We start from the raw sequence: 24,971 nt of genomic DNA, 5'->3' as shown, positions 1-24,971 counted from the left end.
CTTTAGGTAGGAATGCTGGGTGAGGATGTAAGTGCATCTTGCCCTTATAAAAGGCAATATATGGCAGTTCTGAGGTGAGGACTTGGAGCCCAGTGAGCTGAGGTCACGGCCACCAGGAAGGCTACCGTCCAGGAGAAGTAGGGTAAGTGGCAGGTCACTAGGGGCTCAAATGGGATCCAATAAGCTTAGAGGACCAGGTTCTGGTCTCACTGGGGAACAGGGTCTTGGACCTGGGTTTACAATCTGTCTAGACACTTGAGAAACCACCCCACCCAGGGGTTTCCCAAGATGCATCTACCACCATCCCCCTCAGTGAAATGTTGAGATGGTGGAGCCTGATGGACAAGATGACCAAGCCCTGGTGCTTTAGATGGAGGAGGTAGTCTAGAATTGCAGAAAGAGGAGCTTGCTCTGGGTGGACACCCTGCTGAGCCAAGTAGAGGGCTTGTAGCTAACCCAAGACAACTTCATGGATTGGGTCCAAGCACTGCTGCTCAAGTCAACCACAGAGTTTCCACCCCATGAGGCGGAGGGATTTCAGGTTGGGGTGCTGGAAGTGACCATGGTCCTGGGTGATGAAATCTAGGAGTAGAGGCAATGTCAATGGCCCTTCCACTAACAAGTTCAGTAGTATAGTGAACCAGTGCTGCATGGGCCATGCTGCGGTCACCAGAATGAGGGATGCCTTCTCCTGTTGGACCTTGAGAAGGACCTTGTGTATGAGGGGGAAGGGTGGAAAGGTGTGCAAGAGGTGGTGTGACCAGAACAGGTGAAACACGTCCATGTTGGTGCTTACATCTTCTAGGCCAGGGACTGCGCCATCATGGTGATAAGATCTGTGGTACTCTCCAATGTGTCAGGTGTGGAGGGCAAGTCCAACTTCTCCTTCAATTCCTTCGTGTCAGGGGAGACAACCAGCACAAAACTTGACAAACCCCTCAGCAGAGCTGGAGTCAATGGTGCCAGGACTTGCTTCCCTACCTTTGGAGGTCCTGATTTGTAGCGCACCTTACTAGGGTCCTTTTGAGGATGCTTAAAATGAGGAATTGGAATGGTGCCAGGTGCTCAAACTTGCCTGTGGCAAGCAGTGAGGCCGGTATTCCCTCGAGTTGCATTTATGGAACACTGAGGAGTCCCACACCAATCTGCTCGCCACTGAAGTTGGTGCCAACTCTGGCATAGACTGAGGGCAGAGAGCTGCCTCTATAAGCTTCAGGCGATGGTCCCACTCTTTTTTAGGGCTTGCCTATACTTACCGAGAGATTGGCACAGTGTTGATTGATCCTCTGAGTGGCCAATTTAGAGGGTCTAGTGAAAACCCTGTTAAATTTGCTGTTCATGGCTCTCTTGTCGATTCCGGTATACAAGAAGCATGAGAGAAGTAGATGGGAGAATTACTCCCACTGTACCCTCAACCTGCCCCGCAGTGAAGTCTGTGCAGCAACTTGACCTAAGGTATGCTGACTCCAGGTATGGTATTCTTGTAGCTGGAGTTGCATACCTTAGATCAACATTGCCCCTCAGTTTGAGGCCAAAAGCTCTCACAAAAAGCATCTGTATCTGTTTGATGGCCCTCTCGAAGGCACCTGAGGCAGAAAAAGTGCTGACTGCTCCTGGGCATATGTTTTCCAGAGCTCTCACAAGATTTGAATCCCTGTGACTGCAGCATGCCCTGCTCAGGCAAGCTGTAAACTGGGTGTGGGGGGCACACCCACAGACTAACTAACTACGCCGCTATGAACTGTAAACTGTGAACGACAAATTAACGACAGATACCAAGAACGCACTTGCAAAACAAGAGCACAAAGAAGCTCCAACAATCATCACTAGTGGTCAGAGGAAACAGAGTGTGGGGGATATGGCACCATGCCAGGGGGCTCCACAGTGGACCTGATAGGTACCACTAAGCGAAAAAAACTCTGATAATCGTGCCTGCGTGGACACACCTATTGGAATGTATGAGCAATCACTCAAAGAATGACCAAAAATTACAAGAATTTTGGGACACCAAGATTTAATACAGTGTCACCCATCTGGTGAGATGTTGTATGGCGGTGATGTTTCCAAGGATGTAGCAAGCGCTCATAATAGGTTCATAAATAAAGCAAGCCTTGTAAGAAAAGGAGCATGTCAGCAATGGAAGTATGCTTTAGAAATAAAAAAGTGTATTATTGCTTACTGTTTTTGAAGAGAACATTCTCCGTATTTCACTGGTGCTACCACTGAACATATGTGGCATGACAAAATTCAATAGAGACATTAATTCCAACAGGTTATTTTGAACTGGAGTTCCTGTTAGCAGCAGACGATTCTTCGCCTATTTGCCCAATATGAAAAAGTCACAAATATTAGCTAGAAAAATAACATGAAATGAGTACCAGAGGAATTAACATTTTCCTACTAAACAGTTGGTAGGCAACTTTTTTCTGCTGAAACAGTCATAGAAGACAGGAATTTAACATTCAGTTCTATCAATTTTTTCAACTGTATATTTCATGCCCACAATAAGCATCAAATAAACAAACTTGACTGTGCATGGAAGTTTTCACCCTGGCATAGCTTACTAACAGAGGTCTCAAGTCTTCTGAACAGATTATCTTTTTTACAGCCACATTTTGCTGTTTCTGCAACAAACACTGGGTAGACAGGACTTTTTTGAAAGAGTTAAATTGGAAATCTACCTCATGAGATTTGCTGTATACCTTACTTCTTTTCAAGATGATTGCTGAAAGGGGGTGCCTGAAATACTCATTCTGGTTCTACGTGGCTCCCAGAAACGGACGCCAGGTTCCTCCGGCCCCTAGGTTCATGGATTACCAGAGAGGCTCTGTGCACTGCCTCTGCTGGAGTGCTGGCTCCACAGCTCCCATTGGCTGGCTGCACCTCTGCCTAGTAGCTGCAGGACCTGACTGCTACTTCCTGGGAGCCCTGGTAAGCCCTGCTAGCACCCACAAGCTCTCTTGCACACCAACCCCCTGCCTCAGCCTAGAGCACCCTCCTGCATTCCAAGCTCCTCATTCTTGGCTCCATACCAGAGTCCGCTTCCCTATCATTTTGGCATAGTTGTTTTTCCTACACGTTTGAGAACTGATGGTTATTGCATTTTAGACAATTTATATTTCAATGTAATACCTTGAGATTGAGCAACATTCTAAAATGTAATTGCTACCTTAGAGAGACCCTGTAAGAATAAAATGTTTTATATATAATTTGGAAATAAATCTCTATTTATAATTGCCAAAGAAAGAATCAGTTCTAGTTCCAGACTGGCACTTGATTGCATGCAGTCATGTTCCTAAATTTGTTACACGCAACAACCTACATAAAGAATTTTATTTTTTGTTTCAGCCCAAAATTTCATCAGGTCCCTGAGGAGAAAATGGAGGGTAGGACTTTTCTAAACTATCTCTTACATTAATTGTCATTAGATGCTGATAGCGTACAGAACCCATGTTCTTCAACATGTGACCTTCATCAAAGATTGCATAGTTAAGTTTCAGCCGGCGAAACAGACTACGGTCATCTGGACTGCTAATTGCAGAGTTATACCTGTCAGAGGAATACATAATAAGTGAATGCTTAATACTTTAACAATATGTGTACTGTAATTTAAACTCAGTAAATTATAAGCCCTAAAAGTAGGATATAAAAGACATATAAACAAAATGATAATGTCCAGTATTTTTAAGAGAGACTAACCACAACAATTTGGGGCTGACAATTATAGATATAGACATCAGAATTCTGTGAGGGTGAAACTAACACATTCTTTGACTCCAAAAAGTCATATTACATTGTTCATTTTTATCTCTTATTGTTAAAAGCAGAGCTATAACAAACATTTCTGAAGTTTTAAACTCAATACTCTTCACTGAGAATGTTGCAAGACTTTAAAAAGTTTTTTTGGAGACAGCTATGAATATTTACAAATTACTGAGCATGTGTTTGTTAAGTTTTAAATATGCATTTAAAAGGACACAGATTCTAGTAGCTGAACTAATTCAAAATGATTTATTGATTCCTTCCCATCTCCAACATCACTAGGGACAACTGGTCTTGCATTGATATATTCCTCTATCTAGCTAGAAGATGGCCCCATGGTCCTTTCTACAATCAGAACCTCTGCTCTGTACCACTTAATCAATCCTTATGTCTGGTGAGTAGGCCTCACCTTTAACTCTTCATTCCTAAGGTAAGTAACTGACAGGTGCCTTCTGAGGTAGAAGAAGTGGGAGTGTAATAGGGAAAGGAATCACATAGGAAGAATGAAGGACAATGGGAGTCAAAGGAGATTTAGCTTTAAAAAAAAGGAAAAACTAACTAGCTAAAAATCTGAAAGTACGAAGCGAAGTCAATGACAGAGTCAAACAAAAAATGAAAAAAGGATAAAAAACAAAACTTATGAGATCAAAATATAATTAATGGAAAGTTTAGTGTAAAAATATTGAAGACAAAACATATTCTTGTTTGATTTTACAATTTGGGGGCACATTTCTGCACAGAGCAGGAGCTTGAGAGGCACATAAGCCATAATTTTTTAATTTAGGTGTAAAACCTACTGTGGGCTTTTTACATCATTTGTGCTTTGTATTTGGAGCATCTATAGCATCTCTTTCCAAGGGGTACACAAAGGACTTTGGGACACAATGGTACTGGTGACTTTAGGACACAGTTACCATTTGTTGTTGTTGTTGTTACAGAACCTAACTTGACATTGGCAAAGTACAGAAGAATGCAATGCTGGTGTTATTAAGTAAAATCTTCAGCTTGAAATGTCTAGCTTCCAAACAAGTAGGATATCACTCAGAGTAGTTGAACACTTTCCCAAGAATAAAAATTCCTGGGCCTTTTGTATTTTCAGTGGAAATTATCCATAACAGTCAAATCTAAATGGTAGCATATACAGCAACATACTCCTACAAAGCATTCCTCATTCAACTACCCGTCAGCTGTTTTCAATATAAGATAACATCTCTGATATATTGCTTCCAGTACCCTTAACTTCCTTTTATGGTTAGTCACCATAAGACAACAACATATTACAGTATTCTATTATGTTGATATCCAACATCACAATAGTCAAAGTTTATGAGCTTCTCCCCTATCTTGAGCTACTAGTGATGGTGGCATTCCTGGTGTAGCCCTCACAGCTCTTGATTGTATTCTAAACTCTTCCCTCTGTATTAGCTTAAGAACAGAGAAAGTAGTAGAAGCTTCTACCAGTACCATGCCGTGCGTCAGAGCAGCTTTACATATCCACCACAAAAAAGGTGCTAAGCTTTGACATTAGCCATTTGAACAGTAAGACTAAAATAATAATAATAAAAAAAATCAACTGACATGACTCTGCTGACCCAATTCAGCTCCTTTTTGTTTGAGAACTGAAATATGATTTGATCTTCAAGAAGTCAATGATGCTCTAATACCACTAGAGGTCCGTAAAGCAGCATTTTAATTTCATTTACTGGTTTCCTTCAATTACAGTACTTACGTGGTCACAATCACATTGAAATGAACAACTTTATTATTAATGTCAATTCTAAGTTGCTTCCGATCCTCTTGGGATCCTACAGGAAGAAAAAAAATACATTAGTAAAACATTTTCTTTCCATAAACTATCTGCATTTAAAACTATCATCTTGAACTCTGTTCAATGTCTATTTTATGTTTTATTATGTTGCATGTGCAGCCTATCACATCATCGGCTTTCAAACTCATGTTTTTCTTTTGTATTTTGAAGACTAATAGATTTCTTACCATAATAAAAAAGGACATCAAGAGCAGGACACCACAGATTAACCTCTCTTATCCAGTTATCTGTAAAAGATTAATAGAAAGCAATATACAAATCATATAACACCACACACAGATTGTAACACCTTAGCCTTCTTCAGCACTAGACCAAAATGCAGTTAAAAATAAAATAAAATTATACTGATGCAAAAATCTGACACTGATTTGTCAACTTCAGTGTTATAAAAACTTGCAATATTAAAAATGGCTGACAAAGATGCTAAAGATTTCCCATGTTCACTAGAAGCTAATACACAAGAGCTTTAGGATTGAGAAAAGATCAATTTATCTATCTAATTCATGTAAACATTTCTAAAGAGGATTTTCCTTACTCCTGTACAGCTCACTTTTTTGACATAAATTTAAGGAGACTCTTTTCCTGCTCATTATCATCATGGTGTCTGATATAAAACAGGGATGTAAAATCCCATTTAATCAGTTAACTACTTAGAAAGGGGCAGGCACTGGGGATAGGGGGATGGGATAGCATCGCTCCAGTCCAGTCATGCTGGGCCAAAGGCAGACGCTGCTTCAGTGAGATTGGAGCGCCCCCTGCCTGTGGCGAGCCTGCTGGGCTAGAGCAGCCCTCTATCTTCTGTGAGCTGCTCCAGCCTCCACCAGTTAATTTCATCCTCTCCCTCTCTCCACCCTGCCTCCCACTCTTTCTATATATAATTTTTTCCCCTGTGGGATGACAAAGTGACGGTATCACACTAACCTGCATCCCACAGGCTAGGGGGTAGGCATGGGAGGTTAAAGCCCTGCTCCCAATCACGCCCCTTTCACCCAAGGCCCCATCCCTGAAACCAAGCCCAACTCACTGCCAGCCCCGCCTCTCTGGTGGCCATGTGAAGAGACAGGCCTGGCATGCACCATGGCCCAACCTGCTCTGGCTGCCAGGGTTAGAGCCGAGCCTAGCACATGCCACGGCCCAGCCATTGGGGTTAGGGTTAGGCCATAGTAGGGGGTGGGGCAGGAGAGAAGGGGCCCGGGCTGGTGCGGCGGCGGGGGGGGGGGGGAGGGGTGAGACAGCCTCCTGGCTGGCGGAGAAGGAGGCGGGCGGGAATGGGGGGGAGAGAACAGACCTGGGCTGACTAGCAGGGGGTGAAGGGGAGGGAGATGGGACCCAAGCTGGCGGGCAGAGGGAGGAGCCTGGGCTGGCACGTCAAGGGAGGGCGAAGGGGATAAGGCAGGTGCAGCTGCAGTGGCTGGGGGGGAGTCAGGGTTGCCTACCCCTTGTGAAGGGGGGGGGGGGGTCGGTGAGTGTAGCGAGAAGGGGCACAGCCCCCTACTGAAATAGTATTAGTTAAAAGTTCAACTACACAGTGTGGAATATTCAGATTCTGGGCTAAATGGACATTTATTTCTTTAAATATTTAGAGAGACCTTTATTTATAAGTGCCTCATAACAAAACTAGATGCAGAATTAGAAAAGGGATAGAAATTCTCTCACATCTACATTGAAGTGTATAATAATCAAAAGTTGTTGCTGACCATTTTACTGAGTCAATCTGACATCTGTAGTTGTTTGTGACCAGTGTTCCCTGTAAACTGTGAGCTTGAGCGACCACTCAAGAGAAATTCAAATACTGCCCAGCTTATTAGCAGAGCACCCACAGCTAGGTTTTGTGTTTCTACTGGTGGCGCATATTTGCACATAACAAAATGTATTCCACACATGAACAGAAAAAATTAGAGGGAACATTGTTTGTGACATGCCCAAGTCAATCACAACTTGTGTGTATGCAAACAAGCTTAAGGACCGAATGGGCACAGAGACTGAACTAAGTCCCCTAGAAGTGCAACCTTCAGAACAGAATTGGAACATCCTGACAGAACAGCTATAGGTCTCTTGCTCTTGCACTCCACATACTGAATCTTTTTTCTTTTGACTAAGGACTACAATCTATAGAGTATTAATCTGAAAACTGCCACAAGTCTTTAAAAATGACTTGAAAAACGAAGAAAGATCTTACAACTGTACATCTTTCAAGTGTTAAAAAAGGTATCCTTTTAATTACTAGAATAGATGGAATAAATTGTATTTTAAAAGCCACATTTAAATATTTTAGACAAGTGTAAGGGTTTAAATTAAAACAGGGACACAAGGTGATTGAGGGAATATCTTTTACTGGCCAATTTCTGCTGTTGAAAGACAAATGTTTTTGCTATACAGATGAGACGAGCACAACTACATCACCGTAAATTTAAACGAGCAGTTAAAACATAATTTATAAATGCTTCTATTTAAGCAATCACTAGGAAGTTTTTAAATAATAAATTCTATGAGTCAAAGCAAAAAAGTTGTTAAATTCCACAAACTTGTTTTACAGTAAGGGAAATTTTATGTTCTTTATAAAACGGAGGAAAATAGCAAGCAAGTTTAATAATAAAGAAAAAGGGAGCTTGGCAGAGCAGCACAGTGTGTCATTTTTAGGGATCTGGCATACTTATGTGAGGGATTCTATGATCTGGTAATATTTTAAAAAATGAAATCTGGCCCTAAACTAAGAAATAAAACACCAAGTATAGCAATCTTATCCTGTGCTAAAAGACCTGAATCTAGCAAAGGTAGAGTAAAATTAACACACTAACAACTGCATTTAGTGAAACAGATATACAATTTTAGTTTTCAAAATTATTAGTTTTGTGTCTGCTTACAACCTGTAATTTCAATGCAGGAGTGTTTTAAAAGAAATAAATATCAATACGGTTTAACAGCTTTAGTTTCAACCATTGAGAGTATGTCTATTAGACACTCACAGCAGACCCATTCCAGCTGACTTGGGCTCATAGCTCAGACTGAGGTGCTGTTTTGTAGTGTAGCAATCCTGAACTTGGTCTGGAATCTAGACTCTAGGGCCCTGTGAGATGTGAGGGTTCAAGAGCTCAGGCTGCAGCCCAAACTAGAGGTCTATGCTCTAAATTATACATCCCTGCAGCTTGAGCCCTGCAAGCCCAAGTAAGCTAGCACAAGCCACCTGCGAGTGTAACTGCAGTGCAGACATACCCTTACAAAGCTCAACATTATCATAAAGAAATATCAACTTACCTCCGAAGTAAAGATTTCATATAAAAAGTGTGATCTTAAAGCTTCAATCTGCTAAATCTTTTTATTAGTGAATAAGGATTGTTTTATTACCAATACTTGTCAAACCCTTAGCTTACCTAAAGTTGAAGCTGGCACAACAATTAAATGAGGACCTTTATCACCCTCTTCGTAGAGATATGCTAGGAATGCAATAGCTTGTATTGTTTTTCCTAAACCCTAGGAAGAAACATGGTTTACTCTAAAATTAATACAGTCATTGTAAAAGAAAGAAATTTTACACATGTCCAGAGGAAAAGTGTAACAAATAAAAAAATATTAGGATTTATCACCTATATTTAGGCAATATACTTCTAGGAACTAACTTCAATATGAGAGTGACCATCCTATTACTCTTTTCCTCCTAACCCTTCCTCATGACAGATTGACGTGTTTTTTCATTTACTCTTATCAAATGTTCTCATTTTAGTTTAAATGTTAATTTATACTCTTCCCCTCCCCTCCCTTGACTACCCACAGCCTGTGGAACTGTTCTGCAGATCATTATTTGGAAAACAAAGTATTCCTTTGCATGTCCTATACAAAAAAGTCTGCCTTTGTGATAAGTATTCCAGGTTTTTATGTCAAGGGTGACACAAACTAGGATTCTGAAGAGAAATTTGACAGAAAGCTCCTCGCAGTAGGAGTAGGTTTTCAAGCAGATTTTACTATACTGTCTTTTTATGTTTTCCATTTAAAATACTTAATACTCTATTTGCCACATACACAGATGTATTAGTACTGTGGTTCTCAACTGGTGGTCCATGGACCACTGGTGGTCCATGGTGACTTTTTTGGTGGTCCAAAGGAACTTTGTCCAAAGCCACATGGCGTGACCAGGTGCCGCTGTTAGGCTGTTTTTTGCCATGTTCACAAGCATACAGCGCGTCATCCATAGTGTCACCTAGGATGCAACCGCGTTGCGTTACCAGTAACTTCCTTCTGAGGCTCTGAGTGTCAGTGTCGCTGCCGCCGTCATGCTGAGCGGTTGCTGTGTCGTTTGTCCTGTGCTACATGTGCTGTTTATAATGGAAACGACAGGAAGAAACGTCAAGCACAAGTATTCGGAGGACATCATCAAATTCGGCTTCACTTGTGAAGAAAAAGAAGGCGTGGATTTGCCACAAGTTATTTGTTTCAAAGTCTTGGGGAATGACTCAATGAATCTGGCTGTCACCCCAACTTGTTGCAAAAGGATGAAGATTATTTTGAGCAGCAGTTATCAGGTCTGAAATGGCAGCGCCTCGACTCAACAAGTGCATTCTACAATAAGACAAGCAATGCAGTACACGCTTCCAACTTTGTTGCATACAAAGTTACACAGGCCAAGAAGCCTCACACCACTATAGAGCAACTTGTGCTCCCCTGTGCAAAAGAGATGGTGTTGCTTGTTCTTGGCGAGGAAGAAGAAAGGAAACAATGATATATCGATCTCTGTTGAGATAACATACTCAACAGAGTTTTTCAATTGAGAGAGGAGTTGGATTTATTTCTCCAGGCTCAAGGGAAAGAGGAATTCCGAAATGTGCTGACGCAGTCAAATTTAGAACTTGCATATCTTGTCAATATTTTTAGAATCTTGAACAAACAATCTTCAGCTGCAAGAGAAAGGTGCAAATCTGTTCTCTCACTAAAGCATCATCAAGGCTTTTCTTGACAAAGTGGAACTCTGGATCGTAAGAGTGGAAGGCAATAGTTTGGTTCAATTTCCATATGTGAATGCCATGCTCGGGGAAAAGGAAGCCATTCGGACGCAAATTCTTGATCATTTATGCAAGTTACGAGATGAATTCCAATGCTACTTTCCAGAGGTGGACAGGATAAGGGATGGATTATTTTTCTTCAGGAATCCATTTACAACAGATGTTAATAGTGTTCCAGAGGATCTGCAGGAGGAATTCTTGGATCTGAAAAATGATTTTGCAGCTCAAGATGAGTACCAGCAGTCTACCATAGAGAAATTTTGGGCCAGCGTGACTGGGAGTTACTCAAATCTGCCAGCACGCGCAGTCAGGTTTCTTTTGCCATTTGCATCAACTTATGTGTGAGACTGGATTTTCGTGTTTGTTGCACGTTAAGTCCAAACAGAGGAATCGGCTTGCAGTCGAAAGTGATATTTGTTGTGCATTATCAAGTACTACTCCAAACACTGAAAAGCTTGTCAGTGAGAAGAGAATCCAAAAATATGTTAGTAACAAATAAATTTCAAACCAAAATGTTCGTTGTCTGCTCTTTTTTATCATGTCTCAAAAAGGAGGTGGTCCACTAACATTTTTTGATTGGCCTGGTGGTCCATGGACTGAAACACGTTGAGAACCACTATATTAATGTCAAGCACAGGGTGAAGTACGTGGCAATCAAGGATTATTTCAGTCCCAATTAAATATCCACGGCAATAGCACCAATCATACCACTTGCTGTAAATTTAATCATCAGAGTGTCAGAATTACAGATGACAGCCAAGTAAGAACCCAGCAATCAATAACCTATTCTCACAACCATTTCAAAGCCCACCAGGGAGAAGAGAGTTCACCCCTTACAGCCAAATACAGGGGAGGGTCTCTATTAGATTATCTTTCTCACAATCTTCTGGCTATTTTATAAGTGGTGAAGAGAATTTGAAAGTTTTCTTATAGGTTAAATTACAATCTGGTACAAGACACTTGAAATGTACGATGTTACCACAGAAGAAAACGTGCACTTGTTCCAAGAAAAGTTTTTTGCCATGTGAGTGGCTTTGACTACCCAAAACCATCATCTAATCTCAAATTATCCAGAGTTTAGAAATTTAAGCCCTTCTCTGATTAAGAGAGATTGCAATTTTGGTAACCCTAGGCGAAATAAAAGAACTTGTGGTTTGCAAATAAAAATTAATTTTACAATACAGTATGATTGAAGTTGTCAATCATATTTCTACTTCTGACTTACAAAAGATACTAATGGTAAATCCCTCAGAATACACTTTGTATTGAGACACTGTTTACTGAGAATTTGTGAGCAATATTTCACTAGTTGCTGCTAAAACGACTCACAATTTAAGGGAAAAATTCCAAGCAATATTGTTAAAGTGATTTTCCAACTAGTCAAGTTTTTCAACCCAATTAACATCAAGTCACTAATTTGTGGCTACAGGATATATATATATAGTTTAAGCATAATATATTAACTATTGAGATAACAGTAGGTCAAATGAGTTTTTTAAAATTTCTTAAATATTCAATTTTCTACTTACCATTTCGTCAGCTAAAATACCGTTTAATCCATGTTTATGCAGTAGTGCTAGCCAGTTCAAACCTATCTTCTGATATGGCTTTAGTTCCATACTGAAGAAACAGAATATTTACAATTTTAGTCCCTTCTGATTGTTTCCATATAAAAGATTATCACAAAAATAATAACTGTCTACAATTCTCATCCTAACAGGTTACTGTAATGTTTCCTACCTTTAATTTCACTTGAGGCCCACTTGGGAGCCCAGAATTCACTTTTAGGAGTCCTGAAAGTCACTCCATCCCATGATTACAAACAAAGCAAGTTAGTTTTAACATTTAAGTTGTTTGAATCCCTTATACATTTGAATCATTATTTAAAAAGAATGCAACTACATCATTTTCCTTACATCATTTATATTTTGTCTGTTTTTTAATCATTGATTGACATAGACCTTAGTCCACCTCATGTTATTCAGCACATTGGGCCACCCACATTTTCCATGTTCACTTATCAAACATAGAACAAAAACTTATGCCCTAATAAATATGTTATGACTCCTCATTGCTTTTTTCAGATACAGACTAACACAGCTACCCCTCAAACATGGAACAGTTATTTAAAAGTTTCATAAAAAAACTCCACATTTAGTTCTAGCATAGAATTGTGATGCAACCGCACCTACTGGTAGAGCAAAAAACTTATTAGCAGTCTCTTGTACAGTGACTGTCTTCAGAAAACTTATTTTAACAAGTAAAAACTGAACTTGAGAGATTCTTCTTTTTTTCCCCCCTCCATGTAATAAAGAATGATAACCCATTTTGCAGCTCTGACCCACCTGTTGAAGTGATAGCTCATGACTATTTTTATTTAATAACATAACCAAAACATTTCAACAAAATAGTTACTTTTTAATCACAAGAGTATACTATCCATCCCAAGTTTATAACTACTAGGGGGCTGTGCCCCCTGCTCACTATGCTCAGCAACCTGCCATCTGTCCGCTACAGCTGGATCATAGCCTCCCCTCCCACCCATACCGCAGCAGGAGGGGGGCTGCCACCAGCCCTTCCTGTGACCAAATAGGGGCTGGACCATGGGGACCGCCTCAGGACTGGGGCCATGGACAGGACATTGTGGCCAAATGGAGGCTGGACCCTCACTGGGCAGGGTGTCTGTCCAGAAGGTGTCTGCAGGAGTACGCTGGGGGCATGGTGTCTGGCCAGGTGGGAAGGGGTAGTGTGTCTACCTGGGGAGAGAGGTCAGGAGCAGGCTGGAGGCAGGGTGTATGGCCAGGGTGAGGGGGTAGGAGCAGAGGAAAGGACAGAAGGAGTCTGGGGATGGAGGGGGGTGGGGGAAGGGGCAGGGTGTCTTACGTGGGAAGGGGGTCAGGAATGGGCTGGGTGTCTGGCCAGCCCAGGAGAGAAGAGAACTGGTGTCCGGTGAGTGCATGTGGATTGTTAGAGCAAAGTGCTCTGGCGGCTCATCTCCCCACAGCAGTGCACACAATTCCCCGAAAGCCAGATCTGACGCGGAGCCTCGGGGCTTTCTCTTCCCTGCCCCTACAGGAAGCCGGCACTGGCGCTCTAATCTTGGTGGGGGTGGGGGGGAGTATGAGGCTGGAGCACAGGGCAGGAAGCAGCAGCGGTTCCCCGCTGGGTCGCAACCCCGGACCTGGGGGCCAAAGGTGGCTACTGCCGCTGCCCCTGGCCCTCCTGCAGGGGAGCTGGAAACTAGCAAGAAACCCCAAAGCTGGGGCAGGGTGACACAAAATGATGTGATTAAATCACTCTGTTGTCTCATGGGAATTTTTTTTTTTAAATCTATTTGCGACAGAGGTCAGAGAAGTCATGGATTCTGTGAGTTTCTATGACCGCTGAGACGTCTGCAGCGGGGACAGTGGAAATGACTCCAGGGCTGGCCAAGTAGTTGGCTCTGTGGCTTAGGTTGACAGCCACTGCTTTGGGAGCCCGAGGTAGGGGCCCTTGGACAGAAGGCTGGAGCAGCTGTGGTCCAGGGACCCCATCAACAGACCCTAGCCTGTCAGCCAGAGCAGTCATGGTCTGGCAGCTCCAAGCAGCAGTCTCCAAGAGGCTGGCCAGCCAGTGTAGCCATAGTCCACAACCCTGGCAGCTGGTGCTGCTGGCCCCACAAGCCCTACCCCCCAAGCAGCTTTCCCCCCTCCCCCTGTCTGCCCCGATTTAATCAGAGGCATTCTTAGTAAAAGCCAGGGACAAGTTATAGGCACTGAGTTTTGTTTACTGCCAGTGACCAGTCCATTACTTTTACTAAAAATACCTATGAAATCATAGCTTCAATTATAAACTGCCTATAGGATTTTTGGTGACCATATAGAGCACACAAGACCTTAGGCTAAATTACTGAAAATGCTTCCTATGGGGGTGGGCTGCTTTGCAGCACTGAGATTAAAAGAGGCTCTTTGATGGGTTTAAACATCAAGTTGTGCAGAACAGCTACAGGCCTGTTTACAAGATCTCAAGATCTAAGAGCCATACAGCAAATTGCACAGAACTTATTTTTATCTGCCTTAGAAAGTTGACAGGCTGAGTCAATTGTAACTGATTTTGAACATCAGGGTAATCTACATATTTCAATCCTGTAATGCATAAAACTAAGCCATTGCTGAAACTCTTCAATAACACTTCAATAAAACCTTTTACTCATAATATGCACAGCAAGCTCTTATTTACTTATGTAATTGCATTGCCTTGTTTATTTTATCCAGTGCATGAGAATGTTTAGGTTTACCAGTTTATGCATAAGTTTTCCTCACACATGAACAACAGAAACTCCCATTTTTACCTTCTTTTATGTCCCTACCACAAAAGTTTTTTGGGGGGAAGAGGAATTATGATAGCACAGAGCATGTACCCTTTAAAGCATTAAGAAAATGCTAGGTCAAATGATCAAAAATAGGTTCCCGAACCTCAGAGGTAGCCATGTTAGTCTGTTTCAGCAAAAATAACAAGGTCCTGTGGCATCTTAAAAAGGAATTTATTAGGATATAGGCTTTAAAAGTCCCAGAGCACTCCTTGTTTTAACTTTTCAACTCTACCGTAAGTAGAAACAGATTCCTGAAAAGTTCTGAGCAAAAAGCAGTTGCTGTTGAAATCAATGCGAGCTGCTGGATGTTCAATAATTTTGAAAAAAAAATCAGTCCATTTATTTAGGTGATTAAATATGAACTTCAACACCTAATCTCAGGCTCATATTTCTGAAAAAAAATCTCTGCCTTCACATGTAGATAGCATCCAAATTTTTCTTCTGTACATCAGAAAGCATTCAGCTGACCTTTGATTCAGAATGGAAGGTTGCTCTATATTCCATCCATATCCTCCATCTTCTGTGATTCTGGTCACTTGTTTTGTCAATTTATTTGAAATGTCTTCGCATTTGTTCATGAGTTTTAGAACCACCTCTCTCTCTTTGAGCAATATTTTGCAGTTCCATATAATATCTTCTGATAATCCATTTGTCTTACTCATTTTTGTAAACTATTAAAAAAAATACATACATAAGCTGACAATGATACAAAAACGTAAAATGACAATCAAGGAGCTTTAATATTGTTTTCTATCCTTCTCTGGCAAGGGTCCCGCTTTCCCTGACCAGAGTTTGGGCCAGCAGCTTTCCCCCGCCTTTGACAGGAATCAGGTTTGCAGCTGGTTTCTGGGGTAGGGATGTTAGCATATAGCCATTTAAACAATGAATTGATAAGCCTGGGTTTATCAGTTAATCCAAATGACTACAACTCCCACTGCCTCTGTATCAGAGGCCGCAAGAGGGAGGCGGGAGCTGCCTCCCCACACTGCCTCCTATAGAGGCAGCAGCAACGGGATGGGCAGGAGCCGGTGCTTGGCGGGAGCTGACTTAAAAGAGGGGAGGAGGAGAACAGGCGGGAGCTGATATGCATGGGGAGCTGGTTTTTAAGCCAGCTCTTTAAGCATGCCAGTTCCATGGAGCTGCCTGACCCGCCCTTGCTGCCTCCCTCAGAGGTGGCAGGGGGAGGAGCAGGCAGGAGCTGGTGTTCAGCAGGGACGGAGGGCCGAGCTGTCTTAAAAGCCAGCTACCCAAGGGCACCTGCTCTGCAGTGCTGCCTGCCCCGCCCACTCTGCTGCCTCTGTATCGGGGGAGGGGGGGAGGAGAGAGAAAGCAGGTGGGATGCTGGAGCTGCCTCTGTCCACAGAGAGCTGAGGTCCCCTGTGGACAGGGGCTGCTGCTGTCCTGCGCTGCTCCCTCTGATTCAGAAGCAGCAGCATGGGGCAGCAGGTGGAAGCTGGTCTGCACGGGGAACTGATTTTTAAACTGGTTCCCCTCACAGAGCAGCTCTGCCTGCCACCCCACAAAGGCACCTGCGCAGGGAGGTAGGGAGCTCCCCGAAAGTGGAGCTGGGAGTGCACTGGCTGCCGGCCCTGCCCCCAGGGAGTATTTCAGTAACAGTGTAGCCGTTACTGAAAAATTTGTTGCAGCTACATGATTACTAAAATAAACAATATTGAACATCCCTAATAGGAAGCCCAGCCACTCCTCCTGGGACTCCTTTCCCCTGCTGTCTCTAGCTCTACAACAATTGGTACTTCATAGGCCTCTCTCTCTCTCCTCTCATGCTCCACCCCACCTTCTAACAGGGGAGGCTTTTAAAGGCCTCCAGCAAGCATGAAATAGAATCAGCTGGCCCCAAACTGCTGGGTCAGCTCCCTGCCAGCTGCTCCTAACTGTCCTGCAACCACCCACCTCTAATTAGCAGGCCTTTTTTACCCTTTTGGGGCTATCTTTCCTCTATTCTGTAGCAGCCCTCTGGCCTGCCTTTGTCTCACTTCCTAAACGCTGTATTAGTCATTTTTGTAAGAAAAATACATACAAAGGTTATTACATCATTGCCAGAGTAAACTTTCTTTGCCAATGCTCTCAGATGGATGAGATTCCTTTCATCCCTGTTAGGAGCCAATAGAATACTCCAAATATCAGTTTCAACAAGGACTTTTTTTGGGGGGGGGCTCTCTCTCAATAATACCCGTACTGTTTTGCAAAATTAACTCACGTCCCCTGAGTTCTGCAACAGCTTGAGACTCTACACAAATGGTGTCAGTGGTAAGAATTATGGTATCATGTGAGCGGTTTGGCCTCTTATCCTTCATACATTCAAAACTAGAGACAGAGCCCCTCTTAGACCAGAGAAACAAATACTAAAAACTACTCCAACTCTTCAGTATTTCATGCTTTAACTTCATAGGCCCACTACATTAATTTGCTTGGGAACCTCATTTTCTTTATGACTTCCAAACTAGAGGTATCCCAATTTATGCACTACAGGTGCTATTTTTATTACAAAAAAAGATTACTTATTTATTGAAAATGCATACTTAGAATTACTCTGCTATAATGTTTTACATTCAAGAGTTTCAATCAGCCCCAACATTACAGGAAGTGGGCAGCATCTTCCACTATGGCCTCTATGGACCACCGAGGAACAGATCTGCTGGAAGGAAAGAGTTTCAGACAATCTGGCTCACAAGTTTAATTGACATTTCCAATAAATCTTAAGAGACTGGGAAAGTTCCAAAAGAATGGAAGAAAGCTAATGCTACTCTAGTTTTTAAACAAGGCTAAATGGGATGTTCAGGGTAATTATACACTCGTTAATCTGACATGAATTCTAGGAAAAACAACATAGCAGCTGATATGGGACTTGTTTTGTCAATTTATTAAGGAGGGTAAAATAATTAATGACAACATATTTCTGGAAAATAGATCTTATCAAACTAATGACTTTTAAAGGAGATGACAAGTTTGGTTGATAAAAGAAACAGTGTTTACGTAATATACCTGAACTTCGGGAAGGTGCTTGACTTGGTAGTCCACAATATTTAAATAAAAAAATAGAAACGATATAAAATTAATATGGCAAACTTCAAATGGATTAAAAACTACCCAACTGATGGGTTTCCAAAAGCATGTGCAATCAAGGAATCACCACAGAACAAACATATTTACTGCGAGATCCCATGGGCTACGTTCTCGGCCTTAAAATATTTAATATTTTTAATCAATGATCAGGGAGAAAACAAAATCATTAAAGTAACACAAATTGAGAGAGCGGTAAATAATGAAAAGGACAGGTCACGGATTCAGAATGATCTGATTGCTTGGTAAACGGAGTGAAAGAAAACAATGTGTATTTTAATATGGCTAAATATATAATGCATTCATTTAGGAACAAAGAAAGTATGCCATACTTACAGAATGAGGGATTCCATCCTGGGAAGCAGCGATTCTGAGAAAGACTTAGAGGTCATGGTGGATAATTAGCTGAAAAAGAGCTCCCAAGGGAATCTTGAGAAGGAGTGGGGAAGTTATTTTACCTCTGTATTCAGCATGGATGTGACCTCTGCTAGAATACTGCAGCCAATTCTCATGTCCACAGTTCAAGAAAGATTTTGATAAATTGTGTTCAGAAAAATGCCAGGAGAATGATTAAAGCTTTAGGAAACATGGCTCAATGATTGGGTGAAAGAACTCAAACTATTCAGATTAACGAAGAGATTGATTACAGTCTATTAGTACCTACATGGGGAGCAAATACTTAATGGTCTTTCCAATCTAGCAGAGGAAGGTTTAATACCATTCAAAAGCTGAGGGTTGAAGTCAAACAAATCAGATTGCAAATAAGATGTACATTTTTAACTCTGGAACAATTCACCCAGGCTGGCAGTAAACTGGCCATTTTAAATCAAGATTGAAGGTCTTTCTAAACAATGTACTCTAGGAATTACTTTGGGGAAGAGTTTTATTGCCTGTGTTATACAGGATGTGAGACTAAGTTAACTACGGTCTATAAAAATGCACAGAAATATTAAATATTAAAATATAATGAAAATTGACAGAATTTAAGGACATTTTTTAGTCACTATTCTATTTGTTCTTCCTAACCCTACTTATTGAAACTAACAGGAATTATTTACCCCAAGTAAAAATTATAAGTGTCATGATTTACAGCAGTGTTTCTTAAACTGTGTTCTCCAGCACATTGGTGTGCCGCAGAGATATGGTGACCATGTCCCCTTTTTCCGGGGACAGTCTCGGATTTAAAGACACCCAACACTAGCATGACGCAGCAGCAACTTCCTGTTTTCACCCAGCACGTAAGCGGCTCCCTTGGTGTTTTGTGCGGGCAGCCAGGGTCACTGCTGGTGGCACACAATTTCCAGAGTTCTGAGCTCCAGTGCAGCACGCGCCACTGACCAGAAAGCCCCCACCACCGCGTAGCCCTTCCTTCCCACTGCGGGACTGCTTCTGCCGTGTGCTGCCAGCCCGACCTTCTCCAGCCACATGTGGCCGCCACTGCTGCCGGAGGGAGAGAGGCACTGGTTGGAGCCAGTGAGCCACTCCTGGAAGCTGCCACCAGAGTCCTGGCAGAGACCGCACAGAGCTCAGCTGGAGCGCTGCAGAGCCGGGTACGTTTGGGCTCTGCCAGTGCGCACTGTGCACAGCCCTTTCTCCCTCCGTCCCTTCCCATCCCGCTGTGGGAGCAGCAGTGCATGGACCTGCTCGCTCTGCCGCACTCTGCAAGCCAGATCTGGGAAGGTGGGGGCTTCCCCCCTCCACGCTCCTAATGGGAGCCAAAGCTGGTGCGGGGACTGGAATGCGGGACTAACATTAGCACCGTGGGCAGCCCAGATCCAGGCCCGGCAAGTGGTCCTGCCTTGGAAGTAGCTGGGGCCAGGACTGCAGGGACTTCTGGGGCCTGACCACAGACGCCAGCCCCACAAAGTGGAAGGCAAAAGGTGGGAGATGGGCTCGGAGAGGACTAGGGGGAAGGAGGGTGGGAGAGGAAGAGACTTGTGCTGAGGGGCAGGGCAGGAGAAAAGGGAAGGAACCAAGGGACAGGATGGAGGAGAGACAAACGCCAGGGGACCAAGTGGAGACAGTGAGGAAAAGGGCAGGAGGAGGGAAGAGAGGTGTCAGTGGGTGGGAAGGTGGAGGGGACAGGGTGATGCTGGGAGAGGAGAGGGGAAGGGCATTGGGGCAAGAGGAAGCAAGGGGAGGGAGAGGTGCTGGGAGACGGGTTGAAAGGAGGAGTGGGCATGAGGAAGACAGGGATGGAGTGAGTCATATGTGAGGGCACAGAGGGGCATGAGAGGGAACTGGGGCAGAGGGTGGTGAGGAGGATGGGCATGAGGGAGAAAGAGGGCAAGGGGGAAGGGGCAGTGAGGGAAGGAGGAAGCAGCAGGAGCATGCAGGGGTAAGGGAAGGTGCAGGTGCCAGGGGATTCTGGGGATGAAGCAGAAGGACAGACACGTGCAGAGAAGAGACCAGGACCAGAGGGTTCGGTGGAGGTAGGAGGATGGTGGGAAAAGTTCTTAGAGGGGGTTACTTTTACTTCTGGTCATGTGTCCATCTTGACCCCGAGAGTCAGAGGCATAGTCAACAAAGGTCAGGAGGTGTAGGTAATGTGTCCCTAATTTTGGTTCAGAAAATATGGTCACCATACATGGAGAGAACAGTGTTCAAATGGCTGTCCTTAAAAGGAGCAAGCTTCCTTTTTTGGGGGGGGGGGGGGGGCTCAGCAAAAATAAAAAAAAATATTGTTTGGTGTTCCTCAGTCTTAAAAAGTTTAAGAAACACTGGTCTTCAGAAAATGATATAAAATTGGGGTAATATACTCAGGTTTTCCCAAGCAGAATTTAAAAAAATTACACAATGACGACGACAATTTACTACATAGCTAACATTCTCCAAATGTAACCTTTAATTTTGGTTTTGTCTCAAATCTAAAACTAGGGATGTTACCTTGTGATTAATTTATTAGCCGAGTAGTCGACAGAATTTCCACTGACTACTCGACTAGTTGATAGGCACTTCCGCGTTCTGCCTTTAAAATGTACAAGAGTTCCAGTGGGGGCTCTTGTGCATTTCAAAGTTCGAACACTGCGTGGAGCCCAGGGCCAGCAGGAAGTCCCTCTGACTCTGCACTCCACGTGGGCGCTTCTGCTTTGAAATTCACAAGAGCCCCCGCTGGGGACTCTTGTACATTTCCAAGTTAGCATCCCGCACAGGGCCCAGGGTTATCTGGGGAGTCCCTAGCTGATCCCTGGCTCCATCTGACATTTCAAAGCAGCAGCACCCCACTAAGCCTGGGTTCTGCTGCGGATTCACCAGCTGACCCCAGGCTCCGTGCAGCATTTCAAAGTGGCAGCACCACTTGGAGCCCAGGATCAGCTGGAAACTCCGCAGCTGATCTTGGGCTTAGTGCAGCACTGCCAATTTCAAAGGCTCTGCATGGCATTTCAAAGTGGTTTGGGGCCTGGAATCAGCTGGGGACTCCCTAGCTGACCCTGGGCTCCATGTGGTGCTGCCACTTTGAAGTACTCCCCTCTTCGCCATCTCTTGCTGTCTCTGATAGAGGCAGCAAAGGGGTGGGGGGGAAATGGGAGCAACTAGCTGACTATCCTGTTGACTTTCCGATAAACATTTGCTTATCGGATAGTCCACTAGTCCATAGCATCCCTATCTAAAACTAGACTAATTTTCACTTTTCTCCTAGCATTTCCTCACTTGAGTCATGAGCCTGGCTACTCCTCTGATCACCTATAGGGAACATGCATTTGAACAGCGCCAGTACTTGGAACTCAAGTCCCAGCCTATGCTTTTCCCCCAAAAGATCTATTTACCCTCCATTGGGAAGCCAGTACTATTTTTGGTTGCTTTGTAGGGTGCAAAGGAATTGGGTGGAGGGTCTCCACAGAGTCAAACAATATTTATGGGAATAGCAAGAGATTAGGTGCCACTGGGGAAGGGTTTTCCCATGAATGTCTCTTGACCAGGTGCCAGGGACAGCCTCCTTACCCTGCAGTGATGGCACAGCTCCCAACAGGTTCCTTATTTCCTAACTCACTTATCTACTGCAGTCAGCATTCACCTCCCTGCAGTTCAAAGAAAGGCATGAAGCTTACAGAAAAGGAGTGGCCCATTTGTCTGTATGATCCTATACCTCCCAAGCAGAAGCCTTAGGGAGCAGCAAAGAGAAGAGTGCCCCTTGACACAAGGGGGACATTTTTGTTTTGGCAAGAACTATGGATGTCAGTGTTCTGAGTGCTTCAGTAATGCCTGCTTCCAACATCAGAGCACAAGTCTGTCCTACCAGAGAAGTAACTCTGAGCTAGAAAAAACTTTAAACACGACAATGGTCCTGTAGCACCTTAGAAACTAACACAAATATATGAAAGCTTCATAGTGGTAGCTGAGTTAGTCTGTAACAGGAAAAACTTAAACAACAAATAGTCTAGTAACACCTTAAAGACTAACAAATCACATAGATGGTATCATGAGCTTTTGTGGGCACAGCCCACTTTTTCAGATGACCACTCCTCCTTCCAACATTCTGGTCATCTGAAAAAGTAGGTTGTGCCCACAAAAGCTCATGTTTTATTAGTCTTTAAGGTGCTACTAGATTACTTGGGGGGGAGGGGGTTAAGTTTTTCCTGTTACAGACTAACTCGGCTACCCCTCTAAAGCTTTTGAACATGAAGGCACTGCGTTCAGCCATATGGAGAGGAAATCCATCAACTAGACAAAGAAACTTGCAAATAGACATCATCTTCCTTTCCAAGTGCAAACAGACGCACATCAGACCTAAGACACTAAGGGTGAAAAATCCACGTATCCCAGACTACAGCCAGAGATTTTGCCACACTCTTACCAAGAAACTCAGGAACCACCTTGTCAGCATTCTATACAAGAAGCAGAAGAAAATCAAGGAGGAGCTCTCAACAATAGAAACTACCATCACACACACACACACACACACACACACACACACACACACACACACACACACACACTCACTCCATCTTTTCCAGACTTTACTAAAATTCAACAAATCACCTACAAGGATCACTTCATCTCCCTTCAGAAGAAAAAGGACAAAAAACTATCCAAACTCCTACACACTTCTGAATCTCTCATTCCCAATATTTTCAACTCACATAGCAACACTGTCAACCTATCCAACCATTCTCTCAGCCCAGCAGAGGAATCTGTCCTACCTCGAAGACTCTCCTTCTGCCTCACCATCTACATGAATATGATTCAGTCCTGTGGGGATCTGGAAGCCTATTTTTGCCGTCTCTGCCTAAAGGAATATTTCCAACACACAGATATACAACACACTGACTTTGCTGTTCCCCCCCAGCAATCCCACAAGAGGAAGGCTTCTATGTGGACCCTTACTAATGGTCATAACGAGAATCTTGATTTCTACATCGACTGCTTCTGCAAACATGCTTGAGCTGACATTGTCAGCAAACAACAACATATAACTTCAGCCACGCTGAATGCAATGCTATACACGGCCTCAAAAACAATTCTAACATCATAATCGAAGAGGCTAACAAAGGTGGTGCTGTAATCATCATGAACAGAATAGATTATGAACAGGAGGCGACCAGACAACTCACCAACACCAAATTCTCCAAGCCTCTCTCCTGTGATCCCACTAAAGAATACCAAAAAACCCTGAAACAGCTCATGAGGCTCCCTGATGCTGCTCAGGACCAAATTTACACTAACACCCCCCCTAATCAGTAGTCTTCTATCTGCTAACCAAGATACACAAAACCTGGAAATCCCAGATGGCCCATCATTTCAAGCATTGGCACATTTACAACAGGACTATCTGGCTACACTGACTCTCTCCTAAGACCCTACACCACCAGCAACCCTAGCTATCTTTGAGACACCACCGACTTCCTGAGGAAACTACAAAAGGTCAGTAATCTATCTGAAAATACCAACGTGGCCACCATAGAAGCTCTTTACACCAACATTCCATATGAAGACAGATTACAGGCTACCAGGAACACCATGCCCGATGATAGAACTGCACACCTGGTTACAGAGCTCTACAACTTTGTCTTCACCCATAACTACTTCCGATTTGGAGACAATTTTTATCTTCATGTTAGTGGCACAGCCATGGGCACCTGCATGGCACCACAATATGCCAACATCTTTATGGCTGACCTTGAACGTTTCCTCAGCTCTCACCCCCTAAAACCCTCACTCTACTTATGCTACACTGATGATGTCTTTGTCATATGGACTCATGGGAAAGAAATCCTTGAAGAATTTCACAGGGATTTCAACAACTTCCATCAACCTCAGCCTGGATCAGTGAAAAATCCACTTCCTTGACACTACAGTACTATTAAATGATGGACAAATGTCCACCATCCTATACCAAAAACCTACCGACATGCCTCTAGCTTCCATCCCAGACACATTTCCCAAACTACTGTATACAGCCAAGCCCTAAGCTCCAATCCCACAGAGACACACAAACACTTACAGGATCTATATATACACCATTCTTAAAACTGAAATACCCACGTGGTGAAGTGAAAAAAAACAACAACAGATCAACAGAGCCAAAAAAGTACCCAAACATGAACTATTTCAAGACAGACCCAGAAGAGAAAACATCAGAATTCCTCTGGTTATTACCTACAGTCCTCAACATAAACCTCTCCAACGCATTATCAACAATCTACAACCTATCCTAGAAAATGACCCCTCACTCTCAGATGCCTTGGGGGAAAGGCCAATACTCGCTTACAGACAACCCCCCCGCCTCAAACAAATTCTTTCCAGTAACCACGCAACACACCTCCATCAATCATCCAGGAACCCACCCCTGCAATCGGCCCCGGTGCCAACTCTGCACACACGTCTACACCAGCGATTTCATCACTGAACCCAATGACATTAGCCACCAAATCAAAGGCTCATTTAACTGCACATCCACTAATGTGATCTATGCCATCAAATGCCAGCAATGCACCACCAGTGTATATTGGCCAAA

The 24,971-nt window shown here is 43.3% G+C and overlaps 1 protein-coding gene across 8 annotated transcripts in view; it reads right to left on the bottom strand.

Moving 5' to 3' along the window:
• Positions 1 to 24,971, bottom strand: part of SMARCAD1 (SNF2 related chromatin remodeling ATPase with DExD box 1) — a 91,854-nt gene that overhangs the window by 12,773 nt on the left and 54,110 nt on the right. For 7 of the 8 annotated variants that reach the window (XM_075929606.1, XM_075929610.1, XM_075929608.1 and 4 more), the window contains 7 exons: positions 15,404 to 15,606; positions 12,114 to 12,204; positions 8,962 to 9,061; positions 5,758 to 5,817; positions 5,492 to 5,567; positions 3,414 to 3,549; positions 2,180 to 2,317 (listed from right to left, as the gene is read on the bottom strand). In XM_075929606.1, coding sequence (XP_075785721.1) covers positions 2,180 to 2,317; positions 3,414 to 3,549; positions 5,492 to 5,567; positions 5,758 to 5,817; positions 8,962 to 9,061; positions 12,114 to 12,204; positions 15,404 to 15,606 — 804 coding nt within the window. Of the gene's footprint in view, positions 1 to 2,179; positions 2,318 to 3,413; positions 3,550 to 5,491; positions 5,568 to 5,757; positions 5,818 to 8,961; positions 9,062 to 12,113; positions 12,205 to 15,403; positions 15,607 to 17,475; positions 20,642 to 24,971 lie in introns of those variants that run through there. The other variant, XM_006111956.4, reaches the window with a different exon arrangement.

Source organism: Pelodiscus sinensis, chromosome 5 (assembly GCF_049634645.1).
Source record: "Pelodiscus sinensis isolate JC-2024 chromosome 5, ASM4963464v1, whole genome shotgun sequence".
Taxonomy (NCBI): Eukaryota; Metazoa; Chordata; order Testudines; family Trionychidae; genus Pelodiscus; species Pelodiscus sinensis.
Note: the sequence above shows the minus strand (reverse complement) of the source record. Positions and strands in the feature narration are given on the sequence as shown.